Source organism: Dromiciops gliroides, chromosome 1 (assembly GCF_019393635.1).
Source record: "Dromiciops gliroides isolate mDroGli1 chromosome 1, mDroGli1.pri, whole genome shotgun sequence".
Lineage (NCBI taxonomy): Eukaryota > Metazoa > Chordata > Mammalia > Microbiotheria > Microbiotheriidae > Dromiciops > Dromiciops gliroides.
The window spans coordinates 165,227,327-165,246,050 of NC_057861.1; the positions used below are offsets into that span (position 1 = coordinate 165,227,327).

General features: G+C 38.6%; 1 protein-coding gene across 2 annotated transcripts in view; it reads left to right on the forward strand.

The window, feature by feature from the left end:
• Positions 1-18,724, forward strand: part of FARS2 (phenylalanyl-tRNA synthetase 2, mitochondrial) — a 666,913-nt gene that overhangs the window by 190,143 nt on the left and 458,046 nt on the right. For both annotated transcript variants that reach the window (XM_043975416.1, XM_043975417.1), the window contains exon 4: positions 1,994-2,125. In XM_043975416.1, coding sequence (XP_043831351.1) covers positions 1,994-2,125 — 132 coding nt within the window. The remainder of the gene's footprint in view (positions 1-1,993; positions 2,126-18,724) is intronic.

An 18,724-nucleotide genomic window follows, 5' to 3' on the forward strand; every position in this document is an offset into this window, starting at 1 on the left:
GTGGAGGAATCTGAAGTAGGTGAGAAGAGGGAGAAGTCAAAGGCCCCGTTGTGCAAGGTCTTTACCATCCACAAAAAACAGGGATCGGGTCAAGGCTATATATGAATACTTTATTCATTCCTTTTTTCAGAAATAAAATTTATTCTTTTAAAAAAACCTAATAAAACCATTTGTACACAAGACAAACTGGCAGAAAAAAAAAATTCTGTGTGTCCCAAGAAATCCCTTACACACCTCCCTCCTTCTTTACCATTCATTCTATTGAAACAGAATCTAAGAAATAGTTTAGAAACACCACAATGCAGAATGCCTCAAATGTATGCAGTATATGGGTATTATTGGGTTGTTGTTGTTTTTTGTTTTTGTTTTTGAATGAAAGCTCATGAGAAAGCTCTGTACTCTCAGTAAGGGAATGATAAACATTATTTATTCACTGGTTTTAACCTATTAGGTACCTGCTTCACTTAGTGTGTTAATTGGCACTTTAATACCTTCTTCAGTCCCCCTCCCCCCTTTATTTTTTGAAGTTCTTGGCCCTATTTGATAATCTTTTTTTTTTTTTTGGGTGAGGCAATTGGGGTTAAGTGACTTGCCCAGGGTCACACAGCTAGTGTTAAGTGTCTGAGGCTAGATTTGAACTCAGGTCCTCCTGAATCCAGGGCTGGTGTTCTAACCACTGCGCCACCTAGCTGCCCTGATAATCATTTGTGATAAACACTGGAATGAGTTATCCAGATCCCTAAGTTGAATCCCTGCTTAATTTATGTGTAACATTCTGCTAAATGAAGATATGCAAAGTGTGCTTGGCCTTTATTCCTATTTTAATGTATTTTTCATTATCATTATGATTAGACAGTAGCTAAGTGCCCAAAGCTCAATGAACTGTTGTAGGTTGCTGTCCAAAGGAAATTAACTGAATACAGTTCCTGCCTTGGGGAAGTGCTTGTGAGGCACATACTTATATGCCCAAGATGGTTTCAGGAAATCTCTTTCAGGAGAGCACAGCTGTTAAAGTGGTTTGTGACAGTTACCTGCTGTGACTCACAAGGGAGGGTTACAAGAGTTTTAGAGCCAAGGGATGTTTTTTTATGCCTGGAAGAGACCTTAGAGATGATCTCCTTTCATTAGCCAACCTTTCTACCTCCATAACCAAGCAGTTCCTGCATCTGTTTCTGCTCCTGTGGCCACTAGGGCCTCTTTATTGAAGGGTATGAGAACCTGAGGTTAGCAGGTGCTTACTGACCCTATAGATTATAATAGATCTAAGCAACTATATGGCACTGGATAGAGAGCACTGGGCCTGGGCTTGGGATGACTTGAGTTCAAATCCATCCTTTGACACATAGTACCTGGGTCACACTGGGTCAATGTCTGCCTCATCTGTAAAATAGGCACCTTGTATTGTTGTGAGGATTTAGAGAAAAAAGATATAAATCTGGGATTAATCATTACTACATGTTTGAAGTAAAGAATAAGTACATTCTACTAGCATTGGAATATTTAAAAGGAAAAAATGTTTAAAGTTTTCTGTGTCTAAATAGAAATGAAAATGGACCAATTTTTCTTTAATGGGACAGAAAGACAAAACACTGAATAAATAAGCCTCCTCCCCCTGATTCCCAATCTCTGAGGAGCTGTTAGTCATTTCCACTTACAGAAAATAACAGAATTACCTCCTTTCCCATGATCTTGCCTTATTTTTCCTCCTCTGCCAGGTGGTTGCAGAAATTTGACAAGTGATTGATTTGGTTTCAGAGGGTGCTGGAATTGCACAAAGTGTTTTTCATATTAGAAAAGACATGGTCATTTTTCCCACAAGTTTAAAGATTTATTGCCTCACACTAAAGTGTTGCAAATTAGGTTGTTTGCTATTTATTTTCCTCAGAATACAGTAATTGGTGTCATTAGCTGAAGGGCAAGTTTGATCCACATGGAGGGGGAGTGGGAAGCCTTTTAATACCCACTATTTATTTATTTGAAATATTTGTTGCAGGACTGGAGATTAGATGGGTGGACTGCTACTTCCCTTTCACTCATCCGTCTTTTGAGATGGAGATCAACTTTCAAGGAGAATGGATTGAGGTGCTGGGCTGTGGGATCATGGAGCAACAGCTAGTCAATTCAGGTACTTACTCTATACTTTGGTGCTTCCTCTGCAGTTTTTGTCTGTATTTCCACATAAATCTTCCACTAAGGATCTTTTCAACTCATTTAAGTCCTTCCCCTCCTTCTCTTAATATTGTGAGGACATCAGTACACCACTCTTAGCTGATCATCTGTCTTCTCTCATTCTCACTGTACTCCCTGCCCACTTCCTTTTCTCTTCAGATGTTTCCTGGATAATGTATTTTATGCTACTTGTTGCATGTGAACCATCATTCATCAAATGCTCAGAGAATACTAATACCCACCTTTGCACTTTTGGGTTGTTTGCAATCCTGATTCTTCCAAGATCATGGTGTTCTATGAACCACAACCAGATAGCATACCCAGACATTATTGGTAATAAAGAAGTGTTCTTTTGGGACACTCGCCAGTCTAAGATCTTTGAAGATACTGCACAACTTCCTAAATAAGAACCAGCAGAATTTCTTTCTATTACTCAGTGCTGAACTCAACTAATTGCCAAGCTGCAGTGCATAGTACAGCTTCATGTTGGCAGTGCACCTCCCAATGTACTTTTCATCTGCTGTGTTTCTTCCTTGTGACTATTTAGAGTTGCTATGGATTTCATGGAATGAGCTTCTGTAGTGTTCCAGGCCTCCATGCAATTCATTAGTAGTGTCACCTGGGAATACAAATATTTGAGGACCATCACCATCAAGAGGGAATTCTTTTTTTTGTTTGCACTCTGGGGATGTTCCATGATGATAGGAAACACCGTAGGTGAATTTGTCTCCTTGTTTTATATCTCATTGGATATGAGTAGTCAACAGATTGTAGTTGCGAGAGTAACTTTGTCTGAAGAAGCCTTCTAAGGCTAGATTTTGTTCTTGTTGACTTTACCTGCTTTGTGAGAAAATAATGGGATTTGGCAGATACTCAAAGGCCCACCTGGAGATTAATCTAAACTGATTGAATTAAGTGAGAGTGATTGACTGCTGATTAGCCTACTTCAAGTTAACTAGATTGTAAACCTACCTGGCTAGCCCTTAAGAAGGTATTGTTCTAAGAAGCTAAGGACTTTGAACTCAACTCGAAACCACCTTCAAGTCCAGTGCACCAATGGATTTGGATGACACCTACCAATCAGCTTGAAGCAGTGTGTAAGAACCGTTCTATGCTCCAGACCTATAAAAAACTTCCACATTCAGTTTGCTGGGGAGTTCATGATTGAAGCAGGCTCGTGGCGGAGGACTTGAGGAAGAACCAGACCAAGCTGGAACTCTAGGCTAGATAGGCCTTTTCTTAACGCCACGTGTTCTCTTTTTTCTAATACCTAGTATGCTTTAATAAATGCTTATTGCCCAAAGACTGGTGCTAAAGCTTCTAATTTAAGGCTACCACACAATTTAGATTTTAAACATCACAGCTTATATAATAATTAGGCAGTAAATACAGTAAATACAAAATACATATAATTTTGTCAAAAGACAAAATAAATGAAGCTCTCCATTTTCTTGATAGTCTGTATTAGCAAAATCTTCTGAACTATTCACATTTCAAGTCAGAATGTATATTTGCAACCTAGGTATCCAGATGTCTAGCACAGACCATTCAGGTGGATCTTTACCAGTGCTATATCATGTTGTGATAATCAGCTTATATGTCTTTCTTGAAAATTTTTCTTTTGTTTATAATTGGGTTTCTGTGTAATTATAATGCCCAGGCTAGGCCCAGGAAAAGAGATGAGAACCTGCTTTTTTTCTTCTTTGCAGAGGTAGGAGTCCACGAGTGTGGAACATTGTATGTACTCTCAGATATTATTTGTGTATGTGTGTTAGTTTTGTTTAATTTCTTTTGTTTCCCTTCTTTTTATTCTTTGTTACAAGCAATGGCTCCATGGATAGAGGAAGGAAAAAGGATATATTTTTAAATGAAGGTAATGTAAGAACAAAACATATCAGTACAATTTTTTTTTTTTTAACTTTGGCTTGATCAGGATCCATGGATGGAAAAAACAAAAAGCAAAGCCAGGAGAAAGCATACATGCCAGAGGGAGCATGAATTCATTTGCTTATTTATAAAAATTTTTTACTGATATCTGTGACAAGTAAAACTAAATGTGTGGTCTCTTTATTCCTGTCCCAAGTGTAGGAAAATTAGCTAGGGTTTCTAATATAAATTAGAAGCTTTAGCACCAGTTTTGGGCATTAAGCATTTATTAAAGAATACCAGGTATTAGTAAAAAAGAGAACACCTGGGTCAGAAAGTTAAGAAAAGGCCTATCTAACCTAGAGCTCTAGCCTGGTCTGGTTCTTCCTCAAGCCCTCCACCAGGAGCCCATCTGAGCAAAGAATTGCCAGAGTAAACTGTGTGTGGAAGCTTTTCATAGGTCTGAAGGAGAGGCGGTCCTTACACACTGCTTCAAGCTGATTGGCTAGCATCAACCAAATCCCCTGTTGAGATCAGAGTTCACAGTCTCTGAGAACACTCCCTCTTGGGAGTCAGGCAGGTGTGTTTTTTTTTGTTTTGTTTTGTTTTTTTGCAGGGCAACTGGGGTTAAGTGACTTGCCCAAGGTCACACAGCAGGCGTGGTTTTAATCAAGTCAACTTTAAGTGAGTTAATCAGAGAAGTAAATCACTCTCAGTCAAATCTCAATCAGTTCAAATCAATCTGGGACCTTTGGGTGTTGGCAAAGTCCCATTATTTTCTTACATATCTTTATCATTTAAAAATTTTTAAGTAATTGTTGCATTATAACTATGCATAGCTACAGCACACTTTTAACAGATTAAAAATAGCTTGGTAAAACTGACTGGGACATGGATCAGGCCTTCTTGAATATGGTACATTTTATGTAGTTATAGAATAGTACCCTCCCTTCCCCCACTTCCTACATAGGAGAGAGGGAAATGTTTTATCATCTACCTTCTGGAATCAATATTGGTCACTGAGCTCAAGCTTAACTGCCAACATCTACTAATCTGAAAATAGGTCTTCTTCTCCAGGAAAGTGTCCCTAACTTCAAATTCCCAGCCACATAAGAATCCACATTAAACTACCTTCATTCACATAAAAAATAAGCAGGCTCTTCCCTCTCCTCTCCCCAGAACTTGTTAAGAAATAAGACTTTGGAGCATTTTGTATTGAGAGATTGGTTTATTTCTACCCTAATATATAATATGCACTCTAATATAAAATATATAATATAGTTTTAGAGTTTGGGTAGGGTTCACCTATCTGCCTAACATTCCTATATCAACAGTAGAGGTTGAAAAATACAGGCATTTTAGGATAACTGTATTTAGTTCTGGAAGGAACTTTAGAGACCAGCTAGTTCAGTCTCTTCATTTTATAGATCAGTCAATCAATAAGCTCCTACCCCATGCCAGGTAGTGTGCCGGGCATTGAGCATCCAGTGACAAAAATAAAATAGGCTTTGCCCTTAAGGAAGCTCACTTTCTATTGGGGAAGACAGCATGTGTCTCTGTACCAGATATACTAAATGTATTCCAAATAAATAGATAGTTGGTGATGTCATACTAGATTTCAGAAGAGAGATTAGAGTTAGATCCAGAGACAGGAGTCAATTGCATAAAGATAATATCTGAATCTATGGAAGATGATGAACTCACAGAGATAGAAAATAGAAAAAAGAAGAAGAAGATGGCTTAGGACAGAGCCTTGAGATTTACCTAGAGTTAGACTGTGGGATATGGAAGAACTGATGAGAAAACTGAGGTCGAAAGAAATTAAATGACTTACCCCAAAGTCATATATTTAGTCAGTAGCAGAGCTAGGCCTTGGTCCTCTGATTGTAAATCCACTATTTTTTCCATGAAAATGCTTCGCCCAAAACAAAAACTAGTTACAGAAATGAAGCTTATATAAAGCACAGGATAGCAACCTTAGGTTAACAGCGGCTTAAAAAAAAAATCATTTTATTCTGAACTTAAGAAATAACACAGGCATTTCCATAATATAGTAAAATAGGAAAAAAAGCTGATTGTACATGAAATTGCAAATCTATTATGTATAGCTTGCTATTACCCTTTTAAATATATAATAAAGTTATCTTTCTTTTTTTTCCCCTTTTTTCTTCTCCCCCCAACTTAGAGAGATGGTTACCGTTAGTCATATACATATAATATACATAGACATAGACATACATGTATATACACACATATATATAAAACTGTTTTATACGTACCCAATTATGTGCCAATAAATCGAACAATTTAAGTGAAATGGAAGAATATTGACAAAAATATAAATTATCTAGATTAGCAGAAGAGGAAATAGGTTAATAGTTTAAGACATTTGAATCAGAAGCCATTCCCAACACCTTTTACCATACACTGAGGTGTTAGCGATGGTAGGAATAACTTCTGCATGTCCTTGAGGCCTGTATGGGGAGTGGGGTAGGAAAGAGATAGCATGTCATTATTGTCTAGATAGTGCTTAGCTTCTGGGAATAGTTTCATTTTTTCCAGACTAGAAAATAAAAGGTACCCAGAAGGTGGGCAGTAAATTGGCTTTGTGCAGGTCTTTTGTACCCTTCTTGTATTAGTGAGCATGTCCATAAGGTTTGTATATTATTCAATTAACCCAGTAATTAGATCCACTGAATGTGATGTGCTATTTCTGCTCCTTGAAATCCTGAGCCAGAGTAGCACACCCACAAAAGTACATTTTCCAATATTCTCGATAGTTTTTTTTAATCAGGTTTATTGTCAGTAATTGGTAGAATTTAGTTATCTGAAACAAGTTTCCAAGCCATTATTGCACACTAATGAGGCTCTGCCGTCCTCCTGTTAAATCAATCCTGTCATGCATTCTTGGGGAAAAAATGAAGAAATTGAAAACTGACAATGTAAAATAATAATAAATTTAAGAGTAGGGATGATAAGATAGGGGCTTTGAGGAGGATGGAAAATTGAGAATGTAAAATTGTTCAGTGTTAGAAATGGTATGAAAAGGGCAACCAGAGAAACAGAAGAAAAGAAGAATTAAAAGAAGACATACACACACTATGGATGGTCTTATCTTTAAGTTCCAGTTATTGTGACAAATGCCTACAAAAATCCATATATAAAATCTATATTTTGGCCTTTAACCATTAAATAATTTTAGTAGTGTGCACTATAGTTATTTAAATATAAATTTGTTTGCAGTTACTATCTGGTTTGTTCTAAGGCTCATGGAAGCCTGAATAATTGAAATGCAACATTAATACTTCAAACTACCCTTTGTCATACTTTCATTCTTTTCTTTCTCTAAGCCTTTCATCAGAAATATTACCAGGCATCGGAACTCACTGATGGAACTTCTGTTTCTTTCTTCTCTCTCTCTCTCTCTTTCTCTCTCCCTTTCCTTCCCCTCTTCTCTTCCCTCACCCTCCTTCTTTCTTTCCTTTGAGATCCAGCTTCCGTTGTATGACTCACACCATAGGCACATACTATGGATTTGGAGTCAATTGCATAGCAATGATATCTGAATCCATGGAAGCTGATGAAATTGCACAGAAACAGAAAATAGTAAAAAAAACAAGATGGCTTAGGACAGAGCTTTGAGGTATGTTCATAATTAAGGTATGCCACTTCATCTCTCTGTGCCCCCAGGCAGCTGTCTAGACAATTATAGACCTAGTTTCTGAGTAGCATAGGTGGAGGGACTTTCCATATGTGCAATTCCTCTATTGGTTGCATCTAAACTGAGCTTTGAAGAAAACTTGGGGATTTTAAGAGTTGAAGGTGAGGAGGCAGTCCATTCCAAGCATTGGGGGGGAGGGGGTGGGTTGCCTAGGCAAAAGCACAGAGTTGGGGGGGGGGGTGTAATATTGTATAAATAACAGCAAGAAGGCCAATCTTTCTCAACTTCAGCATTGAGTAAAGGAGAGTGATGTATAATGAGCTTGGAAAGGTAGATCATGATCATAGCGAAGGGCTTTGAATGCCAAACAGAAAAGTTTGTATTTTATCTTAGAGTTACTACTGGAGTCTAGTGAATAGAGAATGACATGATAAGAACTTTGCTCTAGGGATATCACTTTGGTGCCAGAAAGATGAATTAAAAAGATATTCTTGTTATCCAGGCAAGAAGTCGTGAAGGGCTGAAGTAGGATCTTAGCTATGTGAATAGCAATGTATAGGGATGAATGGATTCAAGAAATATTATGGAAGTAGAATTCATAAGACTCAGTAACTGACTGGCTCTGTAGGGGACAAAGGGGAGTTGAAATAGTGTGATAAGTCAGGAATGATTATAATGGACCAATTTTGGGTGACTAGAATAGTGGTTATGCCTCTGGAAATATGGAAATTTGGAAGAGGAAAACATTTTTGGGGAAAGATAATTCTGTTTGGGGCACTTCAACTCTGAGATACCTGTGGTAGATCCATTAATAGGCAGTTGGTGGGACAGCTAGGTGGCGCAGTGGATAGAGCACCACCCCTGGAGTCAGGAGGACCTGAGTTCAAATCCGGCCTCAGACACTTAATACTTACTAGCTGTGTGACCCTGGGCAAGTCACTTAACCCCAATTGCCTTAAAAAAAATAGGCAGTTGGTGATATGAAACAAAGGCTTAAGAGAGAGAGAGATCAGAGCTGGCTACCTAGATTTGGAAGTCATCTATGCCTCTGATGGATGAACCCATGTGAGCTGGTGAAATCACCATAAGAGGGAGAGTGTTTAGAGAGATGATGACTCAGTAAAAAACCTTGGGGTACACTCACCATTGAGGGCAAAATATAGAAGATGCTTCAACAAAGGAGATCCAAGAAAGAACAGTCATGAACGCCTAGAGAGAGTGTTTGTGCCACAGAGAATTCAAGAAGGAAGAGGACTAGGAAGAGGCATAATGATTTTGCATTAAGACATTATTGGTAACTTGTAGTGTGTAATATCAATTGAATATTGAAGTTGGAAGCCAGATTGTAGGGGTTTGAGAAGTGAATGAGAGAAAAAAGAGAATGAAAATAAACAGCTTTTTCTTGGATTTTGCTTATGAAAAGGAGGAGAGATGTAGGAAGTTAGCATGAAAGGATCTAATGAGGGATGTTTATGAGATGAAAGACGTTTGAATGGGCTTGTAGGCAGCCAGCAATGAACATTAGGTAGGGAGAAAATAAAGATGATCAGATAGATAAGGGTTGGTTGCATGAACAACAACAAAAACCCAAAATGGAATGAGCTGATGCAGAAAAAAAATTTTTTTCAACAGGCTAGAATAATGGACTAAATATTGATGTAAAGTCATATATTCATGTCCAAAAAATTAATTTCAAAGTGGGGATTTTGTAACTATTTATCAATTTAGGTGAAAGAAACCTGGGAATTTTAATGGATTATAAGCATAAGAGTCATTAGTGCAACATGGAAGCTAAAAAAAATAAAACAAAACAAGCTGGAATATGTCTGGAAGATATGAGAGAACTGGAAACCATGATTTATGAATTTCAGTTGAAGGAAATGGGAGTGTTTAGCCTGGAGAAGGGAAAGACAAAACTTAATGGTGATATCTGTCCTCAAGTAAAGATGTGAAGGGCTGCCATATATAGGGGAGATCAGAGTTACTCCGCTTGTTCCCAGAAGAAAAAGTTTGGAGCAATTGGATAGATAGAAATGGGAAGGCATAAGTAAGTGTATGCTTTATACAAGGAAAATTTTCCTACCAGGACTATACAGAAATAGAAGGGGCTGCCTCAGAAGGTAGATGATTCTTCCTCTATAGAATTCCAATAGTGAGATGTCCTATTCAAGTACCAGTGGGTGTTGATGACCTTTGCGGTCCCTTCCATCTCTGAAATTCTGTAATAATAGTAGAGCTTTAAGATTGACCAGGCAGTTTAGATACCTTGTATTTATTTGGTCCTCACAACAACCCTGTGAGTGCCAGTCTGGGATTATTATCCCCATTTTACAGGTAATGAAACTGAGAGCAAGTCACAAAGAGCTCACTTTACTTACCCAAATCTTATAGTTTGTAAATGGTAGAGGAGGATTTGATTTGAAGTGTTCTCACTCAAAATCCAGTACTTTTTACTCTGTACTGAAGATTTGATATCTCAGTATATTCTCTTTTGAATAAAAACATGACATTACACTTTTAATTTAGAGACTTGACATTTCTATTCTCTTTTCTTGCTGAGTATAAATATTTTGCATTTTTATGTAAAATGAAGGTTTAATTTTTTTTCTCATGGCTTGACTTGGATCTTTAAGGAAATGAGGTTTTCATCTAGTCTATCTTAAGAATTTTTTCTGCTTTTTAACTGTATCGTGTGAATGAAAATAGGATAGTGTGTTTTTTGTTCAAAATTATTTTTAAAGAACAAAGTCACAGTGCTCTCCTGTGACCCAGAAATAGTTGACATTCCCATAGAATACTGCTGCTTCTTATTCCTGACTCTTCTCTTTCCACCACTTTTTGCCCCATTTTGATTCATTAATTGTGAAATGGGTGATGGCTGGAATGATGCAGAGAGGTGTTTCTTGTTCTTTATGAAGATCTTTTGAGATAGACATTGTTGTGTCGACAGACTTCTGAGCCACTGGGTTCATTTAGGATGACAATATTTTTAGAGCATTTATAGATCATTTGAGCTGGAAGAAAGCATAGAGATCATCCTCATCAACCACCAAATTGAGATCTGTAGGGGTTAAGTGACTTGCCTAAGGTATCACACTATACCCTTGGTTAGAACTCAGTCTGAATCCACTGCTATTTCTCTTATACCAGAAGGCCTCTCTAGAGTCATAACTAGAAAATTTTGCCTCTGAGGAAAGAAGCACAATATGCACCTAGGTCAAGGGACATAAAAGGTATTCTCAATTTAATTGAAGTAAAAAGGATATGAGTCTCTGGGTCAGTGAAAGGCTGCTTCTGGGGAGGCTGACATAACTGGGAAGGTGTAGTAGGGTGGCTTAGGCAAGGGAAGAGCTTATTTGGGCTGTGACCATGAGAGAGGGAAGCCATTTGAATCCTATAGTTCCCTGGTTTTTGCTAATTATTCTTGCTCACCAGGTGATAAGTGCAGCTGTTTTATGCTGGTTGAAGTGCTGAAAATGTTTTTTGCACTCATCTTGACTTTGGCTATCATGTGGCAAAGTTTCATTTGCCTTGACTTAGTTACAGCTCTGTACCCTTCTGATTCAACATGATCACTAGGACGATCTATGCTGTGATTATTCCAGGATTTGATTTTTATTGAACCCCATGGGACAAAGAAACATAAGAAGACATTGAGAGCAGATGGAAAGGAAACAGTTCCTCTGGCTACCCTTAAGGAGCTTTGAGGAAATTGTTTAAAGGGCATTTAAAAAAAATTCGATCTCCTTCACTTTTTTCTCTTTTGTTTCTGCATAAAACTTAAAATCATTGATTATAGGAAAAATGTCTTAGTTCTAGTAGGCATCACAGTTTACTATTCCCAAATTTTTTGGGTTTAATTCATTGCCAAAGTAACATCTATTAAGTAGAGTCTAATCACCTTGACAGAAGCCATTTTCTTGGACAGTTGGGTCAACCCACTGACCCAGAAAACCTTTAATTTACAATAAATCCAATCTTCTTATGACTTGACTTGTACCTTTTTTTTTAAATTAATAAAATATTTTATTTTTTTCCCGTTACATGTAAAGATAGTTCTCAACTTTTGTTTATACAAGCTTTCCAATTTCAGATTTTTCTTCCTCCTCCCCTCCCTCCCCCCTCCCCTAGACAGCAGGTAATCTGATATAGGTTTTTATATATATACACATAATAACATTAATCCTATTTCTGCATTAGTCATGTTATAAGAGAAAAATCAGAGCAATGATGAAAAATCTCAAAATAGAAAAAAAAAAAACAACAGCACCCAAAACAAAAGAAATAATATGGTTCAATCAGCATCTATACTCCACAGTTCTTTCTTTCTTTTTTTTTCTTGGATTTGGAGATCCTCTTCTATCATGAGTTCCCTGGAACTCTTCTGTACCATTGCATTGGTGAGAAGAATATAGTCCATCATAGTAAATCAACACTCAGTGTTGATGATACTGTGTACAATGTTCTTCTGGTTCTGCTCATCTCACTCATCATCAGCCCACGCAAGACCCTCCAGGTTTTTCTGAACTCCTCCTGCTCATTGTTTCCTACAGCACAATAGTATTGCATTGTATTCATATACCACAACTTGTCCAGCCATTCCCCAATTGATGGGCATCCCCTCAACTTCCAATTCCTTGCCACCACATAAAGAGCAGCTATAAATATTTTTGTACATGTGGGTCCCTTTCCCCTTTCCATGATTTCTTTGGGGAAAAGACTCAAAAGTGGTATTGCTGGGTCAAAGGGTATGCACAGCTTTATTGCTCTTTGGGCATAATTCCAAATTGCTCTCCAGAATGGTTGGATCAGTTCACAGCTCCACCAACAATGCATTAGTGTTCCAATTTTCCCACAGCTTCTCCAACATTTATTATTTTCCTTTTTTTTTGACTTGTATCTTTAAGGGAATGTGGTTTGCATTTAGTCAAGGTTAAGATTTTGATCTGCTTTATAACAGTATTATGTGAATGGAAATGGCATTTAGTGTTTTTTGTCATTTTTAAAGAATAAAGTCACAGCACTACCTGGTGTCCCAGAAACAGTCTTTTTTAAATGGTGATTTATTTTTTATTTTTTATTTTTTTGGTGAGGCAATTGGGATTAAGTGACTTGCCCAGGGTCACACAGCTGGTAAGTCTAAGGCCTGATTTGAACTCAGGTTCTCCTGACTCCAGGGCCGGTGCTCTATCCACTGTGCCACCCAACTGCCCCTAAATGGTGATTTAAAAAAAAAAAATGTTGATTTTTTTTTTTTAATGGAATCTCCCCCCACGAGCTGCTTCTTCTTCTTCTTCTTCTTCTTCTTCTTCTTCTTCTTCTTCTTCTTCTTCTTCTTCTTCTTCTTCGGTGAGGCAATTGGGGTTAAGTGACTTGCCCAGGGTCACACAGCTAGTAAGCATCAAGGGTCTGAGGCCAGATTTGAACTCAGGTACTCCTGAATCCAGGGCTGGTGCTCTATCCACTGCACCACCTAGCTGCCCCAGGAGTTTCTTTTTGAAGGAGAAAATGTAACATATCTTACACTGTAGCAGAAACAACTGATCTGGAAAAAAAAATTGAGGAGATAAATTTTAAGAATCATCAAAATGCCTGAAAAGTGTGACCAAAATGAAAAGTTTAGAAATTATATTTCAAGAAATCATAAAAGATGTCTTAGAACCACAGGATAAAGTAGAAAAAGAATCCATTACTCACTACCTCCTGAAGGAAATCCCCAGATGAAAACTTCCAGGAATATTACAGCCAAAACCTAGAACTTCCTGCCCAAAGAACAAATAGCAAAAGAAGCCAGAAAGAAAGAATTCAAGTACCAAGGAACCGCAGTCAGGATTATATAAGATTTAGCAGCTGCCACTGTAAATGAGAAATTAGGAAGAATATTCCAGAAGGCAAAAGAGACAAGCTTACAAACAATACAATTTACCCAGAAAAACTGAATATACTTTTACCAGGGAAAAATGGATTTTTAATGAAATAGAAGAATTCTAAGTATTCCTGAGAAAAGATCAAAGCTGAGTAGAAACTCTGAAAACCAAACATAGGAGTCAAGGAAAACATGCACAGGCAAACGAGAGCAAGAAATCATAAGGAACTAAATGAAAAACCATTTACATTCTAATGTGCAGAGATGATACATGTATTTCCTCAGAACTCCATCATCAACAGGGTTCATAGAGGTTGTCTAATTAGACCAAGGGCCTAGGAATGGTCCTAATAATATGTTTAGATAATTCTTAGAAGAAGAGGAGGGAGTGAAAGTAAGGGAGCAAAAGGATGGAGAAAATTAGCTCAGAATTGGGTTGCAGAAGTAGAAGTCTAGACCAGGAGTTAGTGAGATCATGTCAGAATTGAATCATCAGATCACAGGTTGAAAGCTAGAAGGGACTTGTAATGGAAACCTAGGTCTTCTTACCATAATACCATCTCACCTTTGTATAAGTCAGGAGTGCATGGTATGCATAGAATAGTTAGTGATCTAATATTCTGTTTAATTAATGACCATTCATGATTTGTTTATTCATCACTGATTTATTACACTTTACTAGGTAAGAGGTATAATACAGAGATCATGTTTGCAATAGAGTATTTGTCTTTGTGTGTCTTTTTTAATGCTGCTTTTGAATTGAGAGCCCATGGATCGACAGAGGACAGGCAGTGACTCCTTGGAGCTCTCCCCCAAATACCTTCCGATAATGCTATAGGACAATTCCTGGAGCAGCAGAACCCACAAATGGACAGGGTGAGATCATTTTCCAGTCAAAGATGGCTTAGAAGGTCATCAGGAAAGTCTGTTGTACCAGAGTGAGAGTGGAGTGCAGATCCTGGCCGCACTGTGCAGACCCAGCCCCAGCCCCAGTGAATCAGGCCTCTGGAACCTTGGAATCAGCTGAGGCAGCAGCTACTTCTGAAACTCAGCTCACAGAAGGGTGAGGGGGTCGAGTGGTTGGCTGGGGTGAGATTGTAGGGGTCTCTGCTGGCACTGAGGCAGAACTCTGTCATGTCGCCTGTGCTCAGAACCACGAAGCAGTCTTAAGTGGCAGGGCCCAGGTCGGGGAGGGGAGCAGGCACTCTGGAGCTTGTGAACATAGTGAAATAGAATTCTGTTCCCGGGTTAAAGAGCAAGCAGGCCTGTGGTTACTTAGAGACCAGAACACAGACCAGGGGAATGGAGAACATGCCTCTCCTTAAATCATACCACATAGAACCGCCTGAAGCTTGGGACAGTGCGCCCTAGAAGCAGTGCCCCACTTTAAGAAGGAGTTAAAAGTCAAGAAATAGGCTAGGAAAAGGAGCAGACAGAAAAAAAATGCTGACCATAGAAAGCTTCTTTGGTGACAAGGAAGATCAAAATACACCCTCAGAAGAAGATAACAAAGATAAAGCTCCAACATCCAAAGCTTCCAAGAAAAATATGAATTGGTCTCAGGCCATAGAAGTACTCAAAAAGGATTTTAATAAGGTAAGAGAGGTAGAGGAAAAAGTGGAAAGAGAAATGAGATGCAGGAAAAATCATTTTAAAAAAGTCAACAGCTTGAATAGCCAAATGGAGAAGGAGATATAAAAGCTCTCTGAAGAAAATAATTGATTAAGAATTAGAAGGAAGGTATTGACTTTATAAGAAATCAAGACACAATAAAGCAAGTCCAAATGAATGAAAAAATAGAGGGACGTGTGAAATATCTCCTTGGAAAAACAACTGACCTGGAAAATAGATCCAGGAGAGATAATTTGAAAATAATTGGGCTACCTAAAAGCCATGATAAAAAAAAGAATTTAGACATTATCTTCCAAGAAATTGTCAGGGAACATTGACCTGTTATTCTAGAAACAGAAGGTAAAATAGAAATTGAAAGAATCCACCAATCACCTCCTGAAAGAGATCCCAAAATGAAAACTTCCAGGAATATTATAGCCAAATTCCAGAGCTCCCAGGTCAAGGAGAAAATATTGCAAGCAGTCAGAAAGAAACAATTCAAGTACTCTGGAGCCACAGTCAGGATAAAACAAGATCTAGCAGCTTCTACATTGAAGAATTGGAGGGCTTGGAATATGATATTCTGGAGGGCAAAGGAACTGGGATTACAACCATGAATCACATACCCAGCAAAACAGGGTATAATCTTTCAGGGGAAAAAATGGGAATTCAGTGAAAGAGAGGACTTTCAGGCATTTGTGATAAAAAGACCTGAACTGATTAGAAAATTTGTTTTCAAATAGAAGACCCTAGAGAAGCATAAAAAGGTAAAGAGAAAAAAAGAAATCATGAGGGATATTAAAAAATTAAACTGTTTACATTCTTACATGGGAAGACGATACTTCTAACTCATAAGAACTTTCTCATTATTAGTGTAGCTGCATGGAGTATACTTAGACAGAGGGCACAGGTGAGTTGAATATGAAGGGATGATATCTTTAAAGCATTTATTATTATTATTATTATTATTATTATTATTATTATTATTATTATTATTATTATTATGGGGTGGTCAGGTTGGGTAGCTTGCCTAGGGTTGCATAGCTGATAAGTGCTGGGTGTCTGAGGCCACATTTTGGCTCAAGTCCTCCTGGGTCCAGGGCTGGTGCTTTGTCCACTGTACCACCCAACTGCCCCATGTTGATATCTTAAAAAAAATAATAAAATTAAGGGGAGAGACAAATGTACTGGGAGAAAGGGAAAGGGAGAGGTAGAATGACATAAAAGAATCACATAAAAGAAGCAAGAAAAAGTATATGGAGTGGAAGGAAAGATGGGAGAGGTACAAGGGAGTAAGTGAGCCTTACTCTCACCAGAATTGGCTCAAAGAGGGAATAACATGCACATTCAATTGGGTAAAGTAATATATCTTGCCCTATGGGAAAGTGGGCGGGGAAGGGGACAAGGGAGTAGGGGTGAAGGAAGGGAGAGCAGATTGGGGGAAGGGACAGTCAGAAGCAAAACACTTTTGAGGAGGGATAGGGTGAAAGAAGATAGAAAATAGAGTATCAAGGGGAGAGAATAGAATGGAGGGTAATACAGTTAGGAAAAGTAATAGTGAAAAAATATTTGAAGCAAGTTTGTCTGATAGGTCTCAGTTCTCAAATGTAAAAAAAATAATTATTAATAACTATATCTAATTTGAAAAATTATAAGTATATGAAAAATTATAAGTTTAGAAAAATTATAATTGGGCCGTAAGTCCTGCCATGGTCGCCATTCAAATGTAAAAATATTTTGTTAATTGCTGGCCTAATTTGAGGGGCCTAATCTGGGTACTTAATCTGAAACTTTTGACTAACTGGCTATCTGATTGCTATTAATTTAATATGGGCCATTTATAAAGTTCCACCACACTGCTCCACTCCCAAAATTGATAAGTAAAAGATTAAGAAGCCTCATAACTAAATAATCAAAGCAGAGTTTATTTATGAGATACTATTTAAAATTAAGAATATAGGGAAATAAAATATACAACCTGACTGCGTTCCGGTACGTCTCTTTCCACCTGCTGTGCCTGGAACTTTTTTTTAATACAATAAGGGCCGTTGCCACCTCTTGCCTTCGGGTATGTTCCACTTTCACTGCTCAGCTCCTTTCTTCTAACTCCAAGCCCCTTTCACTTTGTCGATCCTCCTGTGTCTAACTTTCCTCTCTGTACTGCTACTGCTGAACCCCTGTGTTTCTCTCTCACCAACCTCTCCTTCCATTCTCCTAGTGCTCCAGTGTCCTTTTGTTCTCTTAATCTTCTGGCCTCTCCCAAGCTCCATACATCTGCCTCTTGCTCTAGTCCTTTAGCCTTCCCTGCGTCCTCTGTTCCCTTAATCTTGTCAGCCCCCATTGCTGTCTAACTCTCCGGTTTATATATCTTCCTTCTCTCCACTCAAATCTTGGGGCTTCCTGCGCCCCCACACACACCAAGCTAATCCACCGGCCACCCTGGTGCTGCAGCCGGTGGGGAGGGGATGCTCGAGTGTCTCCTGCATACCATACCCAGGGATCCAGGGGCCATGCCCTGTGCTGCGCACCTGGGATCTCAGCACAGGCTACACCAGAGCCCGGCCATGGATGAGCCTGGGATCTCTGGGGTAGATTCTCTCAAGGTTGAGGGAGCTGGGGATTCCCCCCCCCCGCAAGCTGTCTGATCTGGCGTCTCAGCCCACAGGGCTTTTTGGCTGAGCTGAAGCAGAGGGGGAGGGGCACCAGTCCCTCTGACAGAAAAGACCCTGAGGGCCTAAGGCTTTTTAATCTCAGCCCAAAGTTAGGGTCCCCAAATCAAAATAAATTTCCACACAAACACATAGAGAACTGAGTCAAATTTGTTAAACCAAGAGCCATTCCCCAGTTGATAGATGATCAAAAGATATGATGCTTGCAGATGAAATAATCAAAGCCACCTATAGTCATACAAAAAAAAATGCTCTATGATGGTGGTAAAACTAAATCACCTTACCTGCCCCTGAGTGTGGGGGGAAAATAGCTAGGATTTACTTATAATAAGAAGCTTCAACAGCTGTTTAGGCATTTAACATTTATTAAAGTATATTAGGTGTTAGTAAAGAGAGAGCACATGTCTCTGAAAGAATAGAAAAACCTTGCTTAGATCTATGCTAGAGAGAAAGAAAAAAACTTCCTTCACCTAGCAGCTCATGCTTCCAAAGAGACTGAATTTTCCTCACTTTGACCCAAAACTCCCTGTGGAACAGAAAGAGGGCCAGTCCCCACACACAGCCCCAAGGTAATTGGCTGGTAGCATTCAAGTCCATTGATTGACATGACTTAAATGCAGTCCATGAATTGTGAGGCAACTTCTGGGATGCCAGTTTGACCTTAGAAAGGTTAAATGCTTTCTTGCCAGAGGGTGGGGGCCCCTGGTTCTCACAGCTCTAACTATTGTTTGGAGAGATTCAGGTCAAAACAATTCTGGGTACTACCTCATACCTACAGGATTGGATAATAGGACAGCAGAGGAAAATGACAAATGTTGTGGGGGATAAGAGGAAAATAAGACATTAATATACTCTTGGTAAAGTTGTAAACTGATTCAAACA